The sequence below is a fragment of the Notolabrus celidotus genome, chromosome 6 (assembly GCF_009762535.1).
Source record: "Notolabrus celidotus isolate fNotCel1 chromosome 6, fNotCel1.pri, whole genome shotgun sequence".
NCBI lineage: Eukaryota > Metazoa > Chordata > Actinopteri > Labriformes > Labridae > Notolabrus > Notolabrus celidotus.
Window position 1 is genome coordinate 12379085 of NC_048277.1, and position 12926 is coordinate 12392010.

General features: G+C 38.5%; 1 protein-coding gene across 1 annotated transcript in view; it reads right to left on the reverse strand.

The window, feature by feature from the left end:
• The window catches only part of cmip (c-Maf inducing protein), a 51330-nt gene that overhangs the window by 24272 nt on the left and 14132 nt on the right, over positions 1-12926 (reverse strand). The window contains exons 2-3 of the mRNA XM_034685847.1: positions 4002-4127; positions 138-188 (exon numbers count right to left, since the gene is read on the reverse strand). Of these exons, the coding sequence (XP_034541738.1) occupies positions 138-188; positions 4002-4127 (177 nt within the window). The remainder of the gene's footprint in view (positions 1-137; positions 189-4001; positions 4128-12926) is intronic.

Here is a 12926-nt window from a genome sequence, read left to right on the forward strand (position 1 = left end):
TGCCTGCTTGTTTTGTTTCACATCACGGTGCAACTGCTGCATCCACACATTTTCAAATGAGCCAGGAAAACACCCCATTTTAGAACAATCTCCAAACTATCCAGGTGTGAAAACACCTTAACAAACAGTGACCTTACCTTCCACTGCAGGGAGTGAAACCACTGGTCCCTTAAGTAGCTGTTTGCAGCCTGACAAAAAAACACACACACACACGCACACACGCACGCACACACACACACACACACACACACACACACACACACACACACACACACACACACACACACACACACACACACACACACACACACACACACACACACACAGACAGAAACACACAAAGCACAGGGAGAGACACAAACAGTTTGTTAAAAGTGATCTCAGGTCAGAGAGAGCAAACACACATGCAATGATTTCCCAACATTGAATTATGGTCAATTAACAACCTAAAGGGACAGATTTCTTTGATGTGTTTCAAGTTTTAACAAGCATCCCTTTTTATTTTCATAAATGTAATTAATTTCTGTAATGAACAGATTTTTATTTCCATTCCCGACTCAGATTAATTTTAGGTAAATTCAATCTGAAGCTTTGACTTTTTTGTTTCTCATTTACAGATATGTGAAAATGAGTTTTCCACGAAGACAGGTCAACCACTACTGTCTTAGGGTTTCATGTCAGGTATCAGTGGTTCTTAACTATATTTATTTAACCAGATTAAAAAATTAGGTGAAGAGATGTGCAGATAATCAGGCTGAGCTTTAGTGTGCCAGACCAACACCTGAGGCTCTGCCAAGAAAGGTCACAATACACTGTTTTTTCTGTGGAAATGTTTGTTTCTGCCTCCTCACACCACAGATGTAGTAAATTGTTAACTGAAGAAACACCAACCGCATAGGGAACTAACTGTGTCTTCTAAACAAAGACACAGGACCTGCAATAATGCTGCTGTTCTTCATGTTAGGTTGGACTTTTTACTACCTGTTCTAATGTTTGATTACTAGGGATGTAAGGATACACTCAACCCATGATTCGATTCGAATCACGGTTCAAGATACGATTCACTCACGATTCTCTAACGATTTTCAAGAAAATTGAACTCAAAATTTAAATAACTATTATTTTATTTCAGTTCTCAGATATGGACAGTTGCAATATATATTTATTCTCTTATATTTCTTTGTAAACAACGTAATCCTTTTTCATTTTTAAGGTGTGTTGTAACTCAAATAAAACCACTGCAGACTTTTTTCTACAACTTGCAAAAAAAACTAAAATCACCATACAAAAATACCTTGTTGGAAAATTTCAGAACAATTATAGAGAAATGGAAAGTGAACAATTCCCAAATGAAAGTATTCAATATTAAAACGAATAAGGTAAATCTCTTTAAATTAGGGATGTAAATTTCAAATATTTCCCGTAATTGATCTTTGGAAATGTTAACAATCAATTATTGTTTAATCATTAAAAAAACATGAACGTTTTCCATGTCAAAAATAATGCCAAATGCATTTTCTCCCCCCTCAAAATTTCCTTCACGACATAGTGTATATTACTGACGGTATTAAACAGCTACGGATCATATTGAGGTGTTCAAAATGTTAACACGCTGAATATAAGCCTGGGTAGCAGGCTTATAAATAATCTCTGTGGACGCATGGTCATAAAGCGAAGACTCAGACTACAACATGTGGATTTACTGCAACAGGACAACTGAACAGAATCATGTTTTGGACTTACAGTGTCCAGTTTTCTCGTTCTTATTGAGGAAAATAAGTATGTGAACGCAGTCAGGTGTCAGCCGGGAGCCGATTTGAATCCACCCTTATTTGTATAATTTTTTTACCGTCTTGATTACAGTAAAATATTCAGTCCCCAGCAGTGTGATGGTTATAATGTTAGAACCGTCTCTGTGTGGTGTGTTTAAAGAAGAAGAGACGTGTGAAGATATTCCTACAGGAAACTTTAATGATGTCATTATTTACTCAAACTGAGTGTCACCATTCTTGTTTATTTAAAATGATGCCACAACTCCTACTAACAAGCCTCTGTTTTACCATTTGAGAGGATCTGCCCTTATGAGTAACTACATAAAGACCTAATGATTCACTTTTGTAAACAAATACTCAAAGTTAGTGACGCCAGCAACACTGTTATTAAAAACTGAATACAGCTGCTGACTCTGGAGTTGATTCATAATTCATTCTGCTATGGCGATATACTGTAGTCATTATTCTGTGCTTGAATACAAATGACAAATTACTGTTAGTGATCTGTTGAACTGTTAAAGATGATTTGGGACTCATGATAATCTGACCTAAAGTCATTAAGTGGAACAGAAATTTCATCCCCTCAGTGTTTAATACTATTTATAAAGTTATTTGATGTTTGTATAATCCTATTTAGGTTAAAGTAATGACATTTCTATAATTACCAGAGCATCCGTTTGTTTTGTTACAAAAAAACTTTTTTTTTTGTATCATAGGATAGTACGTTTGAAGATGATGCCTTTATATTACAATTCATGAGAATGATGAAAACAATGCAGGAAAAGGAGGCAGCCCTGATCTGGCAGGAAGAATTGATGGTTGAATACGTCTGTTCATATTATCTAAAAAATCATCACAGTAGCAGGAGCCTAATTTACATAACTAATACAACTTTGAGATTGAACAAATTCTCGCAACATGAAGTATTTGAAAATTCGTGCAAATTGGAAATGGCAGCAAGAAAAGTTTCTGAAACCAGTGTGTTGGCAGACTGAGATTTCAGTCTCCACTGTGTTTGGTGTTTATGAGGTTGAATTGCTTTCTCCTTCTCTATATCTGAACAATCCTCATTTTTTCCATGCCATTTAAATATAAATCAAAATTGTCATTTACGTTCTCGAGCTGGAAACAAAACCAGATTTTCCACTTTTCTACGTCTTGTGCCGGATCTCTGATCTTGGTTTGTTGATAGGAACCAGTGCCTGGCAGCGTTTCAGACAGCTGGCAGCAGGCATAAGCAAACACAGCTGAGGATGTTGGTATACTCTGCTGACCCCCAACACTCATAATGGGTTGAATTGTGTATCAGAGGTAATTGGACAAATGGGTAACTGTGGGTAATGTGTTCACTGAATAGCTCTGGTAATTGTGAAGAAATGAAAATTCCCCAGAAATTCAAAATGTGTTTTTAAGAGTTCAGCGAGGACACACAGTGTACTGAGGCTAAACCACTACAGCCACCTAACAATGCAATACGTTCTGTGGATGTTGGGTTATTATGATCACAGTTACAGTGGCTTTGCTCACTTCTTCTTGAACTGTATGCACCAAACTTTGAATATAAAAACTCCACTACTTAATGGAAATAACACAAATTGTACAATAAGAAAAAATAGATCATTTACAACTAATCCCTTGCTTTAAAGTGGAGGCTTTACTTAGTTAGTCATTATTTTCAGAGGTTGGTGGGGACCAAAGCCGAGCTGAAAAGACCATGGATGTTACAAGTATCGGGTGGAGACAAAGACAAATGTAATAGGAGTGTTTTATATGTTGTGGATGCGCAATATTCTTAGCTAAGATGAGTGACTTTAGGTCCTCAAAGTCACTTTTGGAATTTTACTGATGGGATGGGGATCAAGAGAGCATTTTAGTCTACAATCTGAACGCTAGATATTGATAAATGTTCCCATTTCTACAAACTGTACCTTTTAACAGCATCAAATTTATCCATCTTGGATGGAAACTGAGCTTCAAACTCTCTTTTATTTAGCATGATGCTGTTTCTATTGAAGACAAACTATACAAAGTATGAAGATAGCTAGAAAGCGGGTTAAGAAATCTAGCTAGCAACACAAGTGCCATAATAGCTAGTAGTTTTGCTTTACTTTAATTCAGTTATTTCAGGTCACTCATTTAGCCTTTATGGACAGGAGACCAGATGTAAAAATAGCAACTTTCTTAGGATGCTAAAAAGGTAAGCAGTCACTGTCATATTTGTAAGATTACCTGCAGCAGGACGGTGCCACCGGGGAAGCTGAGTTGGACACAGTACTTGGGTGCGTTGTCCCATGACAGGAGCTGCAGGTCCTCTATGGAGCTGTAGGACAATGATGTCTCCATGTAGCCAGTGGGCTGGACAGAAGAGAGAAAACAAGAGGATATTAGTCTGCCACTGTCTAACATTGACAGTACACGCTGTGTATTTAAACAGAGCCAGAGGAGAAAAGATAGTTATTATACTGGCAGTCAGCTGGAAAGACAAAAAGAAACATATCCTGGGCTAACCTGCCCTGAATAAACACAACTCCAAACAAAACCTCCAAATACAGCCGGGCGGCAGAGAACACATAATAATCTTTATCAGCTGTGGTGTCATCTGAAAAAGTGAATATATCTGAAACCAAGTGGAAAATCAATTTAACCAAAGCCATTACTCACAGATACAAAGACAGCACCTAGAAAGACATTGTTGATGTAGCTTTGAGTCAAAACACACACACACACACATACACAGACACACACACAGACACAGACAGACACGCACACACACACACACACACACACACACACACACACACACACACACACACACACACACACACACACACACACACACACACACACACACACACACACACACACACACACAGAAAGAAAAGCTAGTGTGGTGATGCAGAGCTCTGATCCCAGGCTCAGCATTGTAAGAGTTGGAAGCAGATGCAACTGAGTAACAGGCCACAACCTGTTTGCTCGTCTCAAAATGATTACAGAAACGCTGACAAATGACCACAAGTTTCCGGACTCAGGAACAGAAGAGTCTTTAGAGAGAGAGAGAGAGAGAGAGAGAGAGAGAGAGAGAGAGAGAGAGAGAGAGAGAGAGAGAGAGAGAGAGACAGAGAGAGAGAGAGAGAGAGAGAGACAGAGAGAGAGAGTGAGAGAGAGAGAGAGAGATGGGGGAGGGGTAGAAAAAAAGAGAATCTAAACAGATAAAAATAACGAGGCCCAGCAAAAGCCACAGGGGAAACCAAGTTTGTATATCTTGAGGAGTTTGAAGAGAAATGTTTTGTGCGGCAGTGTGTCTATAATAAGACATGAGCCTGTCAGTAATGCAGAAATGGCAGTAAATGAATCACTGGTTGATTTCCCGGACATTAGCGTCACTACATGACTTAGTACCAATTTTTGTTGATGGGAGACTTATTGTATATGCACACAAGTGGGCCCTGTGGACATCATCTGCAGTGTTTACGCTCTCTGGGAGTTATTAGCATGTCCTTTTTACTATTCATTTTTGTGAGGCCATTTTCATTTAGGAAACATGAGATACTAACTCAGAGTATACAGAGTACCTCTGGATAATGTTTGCTTGCCCTCTCTGATATTTTATGATGACAAGTAAACTCTCATTGGCTGAGTGAATCAGAAAAGTTACGTCTGGTTATGACTGTCAAGTTCTGACAAACCACAGTAGTTGAATTGTTTGTAAAAAGTATTGAAAAAATACTTTGAAAGTGTATTTAAGTGTAGTTGTATTTCATGTTACAACACATGAGTCTCTTTAAGTGTGACAGCCTCACAAATGGCAGCCTATTAATAGCTTAGGGCTGTGCAATTAATGACAATATCATCATTACAATAATACGATCATTCGCAGTAAAAACACTGCAAAGTTTCTATTTATCACAATGAGTCCGAAAAAGCTCTTTCATTTAACAGGGATGCATTTCACCCATTGGGGAGCTCTTTCACTCTGCTCCTTGTCTTCTTGTCTTTTAGCTCCCTCACCAGTTTCCACACAGTTTCCCCCTCATGTCTTCTTTTCTCTGCTGTTGACTGATAAGTCATTTAACAATAATCAAAAGTATCGTGCTCTTCGAATAAATTGAGGGTAATGTTAAAAATATCCTCCATGTTGTCTGATGTTACCGGAATCTAACGTTTTTGCCACATAGTCAACAGGTAAAGGTGAGATAACTAACTTTTTAAAGACGCCAGACTCCTCACTGCTGATTGACTTGATGTGACGTCTAGTCAGGTTCTCCCCGGTGTCACACTGAGTTATTATCCGGTGCTATTCTGAGTTAACTGCTCATGTCATGAAGTTTTTTTGACCAATCAAAACTGAGTATTTGACAAAGCCGAGTGATGAGTAAGAAGGCAGGTAATAAAGCAGGATGAACTTCTGCTTCTGAAAAACACTATTATGGCTTTAACCCTAAGTGTGACAGTGGGGTAAAAAAGTCACTTATAATAATCTGAATAAAAGGATGATTATTATCATTTTATTTTTTACCATATTTGTTTTTATTCTTTATCATTAGACTATATATTAAGATGGGACTGCGGAAGAGAAAAGGATATGTGTGCATAATAGAGAGAAAGAGAGAGAGAGAGAGAGAGAGAGAGAGAGAGAGAGAGAGAGAGAGAGAGAGAGAGAGAGAGAGAGAGAGAGAGAGAGAGAGAGAGACAGAGAGAGAGTGAGTGAGTGAGTGAGTGAGTGAGTGAGTGAGTGAGTGAGTGAGTGAGTGAGTTCGAATGACAGGCACCAAATGGTAGCTGAACTGGGGGTGCTTGCTATACTGAATAAAACAAACCAGCAACTTAACACTGATATTCCTATTTGTTTTGTTTAAATACATACAATATGTGAATATGAAAAAAATGTCTAATTGCAAATATTTGTAATAGGCCTGCAGTGTCCATCAAATCAGAGGAAGACAACCAATTAACTTGCCTTATGATGATAATATAAGCATCTCAGTAAAACGGACTTGTTTGTTCTTCTTCCTCTGAGACACACACATGCACACACTCACACATAAACAATACACACATGTAAACTAATATACACAATCATGGCTCCACTCAACTCAAATACATGACATTATGCGGCGGCGGCGGCAGTTCTGCCCGGGCGTCACTCTGCAGTCAGGTGCTTCTTTTTATTTGCATTCATCTCACATTCACTCAAACAGGCATCCCCCCACACCCACCCCCACCCCCACCTCAATAAACAGGCTACACATCCTCTGTAACTGATAGAGCAAGCTAGCCTTCTTTCTTCCCCCTTTAAACACACACACACACACACACACACACACACACACACACACACACACACACACACACACACACACACACACACACACACACACACACACACACACACACACACACACACACACACACACACACACACTGGATTTTCATAACAGACAACATGAATGGCAAATATTGGTTCTGGGAAAGATGTCTCATTTCCTTGGAAGAGTAAACGTCAGCCTCTGTCTGCCTCTGTCTGCCTCTGTGCATCTGTCTCTTCACTACTACAGAGAAATCTCTCATCATGCTCAAATTAGACGCACGTGCCACACTAACGACTGTACAATAAAGAACCGAATATGAAATTGTGTGCTGAGGAGGGAGGTGAATGTGTTTTAGGAGCAGGCAGGGGCAGAGCAGAATGGAGACAAACAGAAGGAGCTTCAATTTTCTGATAACCGGCCGAGGTTACCATAGATACTCCATCCTGCACACGTGCAAGCACTGATTGCCTGCCTTTCTCTCTTTCCTTCAATGTTTGTGACTCTTTCTTTCTTTCATTCTTTCTTTCTTTCACTCTTTCAGTTTATTTTCCTTCTCCGTCTTGAGTTATCTCCTTTTCTCTTTTTCTCTCACTCTGTCGCTTTCCGTTCTGCCTTTCATCCTGCATGGAGGAGGGTTGGTTGAAGGAGGCTACAGCTCGGCTTGTCTCCTCTCCTCACTGCTGTGTTGCCATAGAAACAAGCGGATGGAGATGTATGTTATGTTTTTCTTTTTGTTTGTTTCCAGGGAGAAGCAGACAGGGAGCAATGATGGAGGGAAGAAAAAGAAAAGAGGGGAGGATAAAGGAAGACAAAACAAAAACTTGGCCTATGCAATGTGTTCTTAGAAATGTTCAGAATACCAGTAAGAGCTGATCACATGAATGTAAGCAACAATGAAACATGAAAAGCAAAAACATCAATTAACTTTTAAATTAAAATATCACAAAGAGCTGCTTTTCTTTCAAGGCTCTATCCTTCAGCTCATATGAATTCATAACATTTGTAAAGATGCAGAAGATACAAGAGAGTCATATGATGTGTTTTTGGAAGCTTTTTACCTATCAAGTATAAATTAAGTTTACTATTCACATCACAAGTTTGTAGTTTGCAGTTTGCAAGATGCTTTATGATAATCTCTCCATCTTCCTTGCTGTTAGATCTGTAAAACATAGAACTTATGGTTGAACTGGAAAAGAATCAGATTACTCTTTGACAAAATAAAAAATGAAGAAAAATAAAACAAACTAGTTGGTTCTAAATTTTTTTAGGAGAATATTTTCTCTATTCTTTTTTTAGCTAGAAACAATAAGCATCACTTTAAATATCAAGGCTGATCTGAATTACAGATGAATCTTCTAAAACACAAACGCTCTGCTGAAAGATGGCCGCTGTCACAATGCCTTAACAGCAGTCCAAGCCCACAAACAGCACATCTGGGCTTCATTCATAGGGCCAAAAATCACTCTGCAGTATGAATTGTACAACACAGAGGTGTGTGCTCCAGTCAGGGCACTGACTGATGCAGGGGTGGCATAATCTTATAGCTTCAAATGACACTTCAACTCTGTTAATTAAATCCTCTTTCAGTACCTGCATAACACAGAAAGTTAAAGTTTGAAGTGCCAACAAAAGAAAGTTCACATTATTGAAATTAGGGCTGAAATTATTCCTGGAATAACTTGAGTAACTCCTTTACTAAAAAGCCTTGGAGCAAGTTCTTGCCTCAAGGCTTCCTTTAAATCTGGAGAACTATACACAGCGGGTTATTTCTGTGGCACAATGCATTTGCCTCTGCTTTTGCTGAAATTTGGATGCTAGGCACAGACTACAAAACAATGGAGGAAGAGAAAGAAGAAAATAGCAAACAGACACCCCAGAGGAAATGAAAGATGATGTCTGTAGCGGGGGATCTCTACAAATTGAAAACACAGTGCGGTGTGTGTCTTCTTGTAAAATGGAATTATCTTACCACAAGAACACTTTGTCAATGCTGCAGCACCTCAAATGAGGTTTGTGTTAGTCCAACAACAGGGACATTTGCTTTGTTATAGCAGAAAAGGCAACAATACAGAGAACAATGAAAATAAAAAAAAGAAAGAATAAGGGAAAAAGATAGATAGTTTAATGCACACTGCAGGGGGAAATATTATTGCAATTTAAGCAATAAACCTGTTGTTTTTCAAAAAGGGAAACAATAAGTTGTTCATTTTAGAGACCTGTCTTATTTTCTCCTTTGTATATTGTTGCACATTAAATATTCCTTATTCGATCACCTGATACATCCCCAGAACAATCGATTAAATACAGCTCAGTCTTTTGGTTCATTGACTCTTTCTTTGGCTCTTCCTCATTTCCTCTTCCTTTTGCCAATTGTTCTTCCTCTTTTCCTCTTGCTGTTACATCTTAATGTTCCTTATCTCATCTCATTCTCTCAGCTGTGGTCCTTTGTTTAGTCTTATATGGTTCCATGTTTGCTGTTTATGATAATGATATGGAGCGCCCAAAAAATGACTCACAATGTATGCATAAGTCCCTATGCAATAAACAGAGCCATAAGAAAAACATATCTGCAGAGACACATTGAACACTCAGTTAAACCTTCTCCTACAGACACTGTTTGTTTGCATCACACTGAGTCACAACCACAAACCTCCTGTTGAACACAGATAGCAAGTGGATAAGAAGGCATCAGAGTGCACATTTCTTCCTCTTCCTGTCATCAAGCAAACACTATCAGTTCACATCCTGTGCTCCATCATTTTCATATTTACCAATAATCACACAACAGTAGTTCCCAAACAAAAGGACATTCACAGTGACCCAGATCTGAAGACCATCAGAGGTGATAACATCAATCCATTTGTTCATAGACCTTTACTGTGACCAGCAGATTGATCACATAGATTTAAACACATCAATACATTTGTTAAGAGAAACACAGCGCAAGGCTCATGTGTAGCTGCAGGACATTAGTGTGATGTCTCGGGGCATTAAAGAGTCACTTCCCCGAACGATAAGCCGCTCCACTTCTCCATTTCCAAGGGACAATCGAATTGCTGCTCATAAACCTCAGAGGACAAAAACAAAGGACTTGCAGAAAACTGTCAACAAGCCCTGCAGGCCTGCTCCGAGGACACAGTACAGAGCACTTCTCTGGAGTTAGCCATGTGGTGTTGCTGCTCTGTGGTCTCACACTGCTGCTTTTTGAGATTTTCCATTCCAAGAAACTTTTCAGTCAAAGTGTTTTAACTTAAACTTTAATCAAGTAATTAAAAATGGCTTTAAAAACCTACAGATGTGACTTTTATCAAGAGGGAAGACTGCATGGGATTGTGTATCACATGTCAAGAAAAACCCTGCAGCCAAACAGCACTATGAAGTGATAAGTTGGTTATAAGGGGGAAAGGGGTTAGCACTGACTTAACAGACGTTAAATACTGATACAAAATATTGAAAATTTGCTTTGTCTTTGGGTCACAAGTACACCTGTCAATGCACCAGCCCAACAGGCTACATAATCCATTAGCACCACAAAAATTAACTACTTTCCTTTTTGTGCATTTTCAGACAGCAGGAACTTTTTCATTGTTCTAGGAACTGTAAGAACCCCACCCACTTTTTTTTTTTTTTACTGATTTTGCCCTACAGGAACTAACTACTAGGTACTCTCCCAGCACAAGAGGGACTTTGAGTGACATAAGTGAGCAGTGATTGGTCTATAAGTGAGTGTCCGTTGATTGTTCAAACACAATAACTCTTCAGTCCCACGAAACGCCATTGTTTAATGCCACTGTAAACATTAGCAAAATGACAGTAACAAATGATAAATTGACTGACAAAGAAGTCCAGGCTTTATTAAGTGTTGTAGTAATAACTTGATGTGGACTCTGCAAAGCGTAATAATATAATCTTTGGGAATACTTCCTCTCAGCTTGCTACTGTGGGTTTCCACCACACAGTGAAGCAGTGCCGTGAGAAGATGAAGAAACTCAAACAAGAAAATTAAAGACCATTACAACCAAAGTGGATCTGGCAAAAAAAAAGCAAGTGATAGGCTACACTGGGCGCTATCCTCGGCCACAGACTGGCTGGTAGTGCAGGCATGAAGGATTTAGCAGTTTTTATCACCAGCAATGTGGGGAACGGCAGTCCACCAGTGGAAGCCCCAGCAGAGGTTAAGTGGCTCATTGTAAAGTTACTTTAACAACCCTGGTAATGTAACTTCATGCAACTGTCGGCTTTAAGGTTCATATAAGAAAAAAAAAGGAACTCCCTGGTGGATAGTTCCTTTTTACAAACCTGAATAACAATAGTATGTCTGCCACTACTGCCTCATCGCAGAAAAGAAGAACTGGACCAGCATGTGACGACAGCAAACAACTCAAGTACAGTGCTATTGTTGAGCATGTAATGTTAGTCTAAGCTAGCTAAATGTCAGCAGTTGGTGTTTTTCCATCACTAGTGAAGGATTTCCTTATAATTTGAAGTAGTTAAAACAGGTAAAATAAAGAATAAAGCAGTTTAATATAAATAATCAGAGCTTTGAAACATAAAAATGGACAATGGGACAACAATTGCCAATGTTAGCTAGCTTGTTTCAAGCAGATTAGCTTGTTTCATTTTTTGGATCCCCTCACTCTGCTGAGCCAGGCCGAACAACATCATAGAGACAACTGATAGATATCTCACCCATACAGTGTTAGTATATAGTAGGTTTAAAAATATAAATATATTATTATATATTATTATATTATATTATATTATATTATATTATATTATATTATATTATATTATATTATATTATAATGTTAAAAAATATATTAAAAATGTTTTAATCACACTGCCTTAAAGCAGTACCTGCTAATCAGTATACATGAGGAAAAATAGGTATTGGAACATCTCTGCTTTGTCTCAGTACGTTACTTGTTATGTTCATCGGGGTATTCGCAAGTTAAAAATGAAGATAAAAAATAAATGACACTATAGTTGTACATTTATAAAGTGCCATTGCTGTGAAGTCAGTCTGTGAACTGGCAAATCATTTTAATGAGAGGACAACAATACGCAAAAAGCTAACTCCATGTGAGCAGAAATATTGGGTTACATGCACATATACAGGCAGAACATTTCCAACACCACTGACATATAGCAAACCTTAATTACTTCATGAGTAGCTTAACATTAGAATTGCAATGGTTTCCCTATTTTTGAATAAAGGAGTTGTAAACAAACCAACATCAGAACCTTTAACTGCTTGATCTCATCAAGAACACAAAACAGCAACAGCCACGATAAAAAAACAGCCAAAAAGGGGCTCCAGTGACTAACACATATACCCATAACAACAGAAACGGCAACCAAATTGTGACCAAACACGATAGCAACAATCACAAAAATAATCAAGATCACCAAGAAAGGATAGTACTGACAAGGAAACCATCAATATGATGATAAACTGGTGTGACAGTAGTCACATCAGCTCCTAGCAACGAAGTCCAAAACTACAGAGAATCCCAGTGGGGCAGACGGAAAATTGAAAGCAGCTTTACTTCAAAATGTATGTTAGAAGAAAGATGGAAGAACAGTTCTAAGCACGTTTTGCTAATGAAACTACCGATACGATCTCAAATTATGTGCATTTATTTGAATAAAAAGGGGTGTGTCCGAGTTAACTTACACCTGGGTGTGATATAGTTGTTCCCATGAGGCTGAAAACCCACCTAAACTCCATCACTTTGCCTGTGTCGAGATTGACCAGCAGTTAGGCTGAGTCAGCATCTCCAATATGGCAATCACCAATCTTCAGAAACCAATGGGTGATGTCACTGAGACTACATCCATGTTC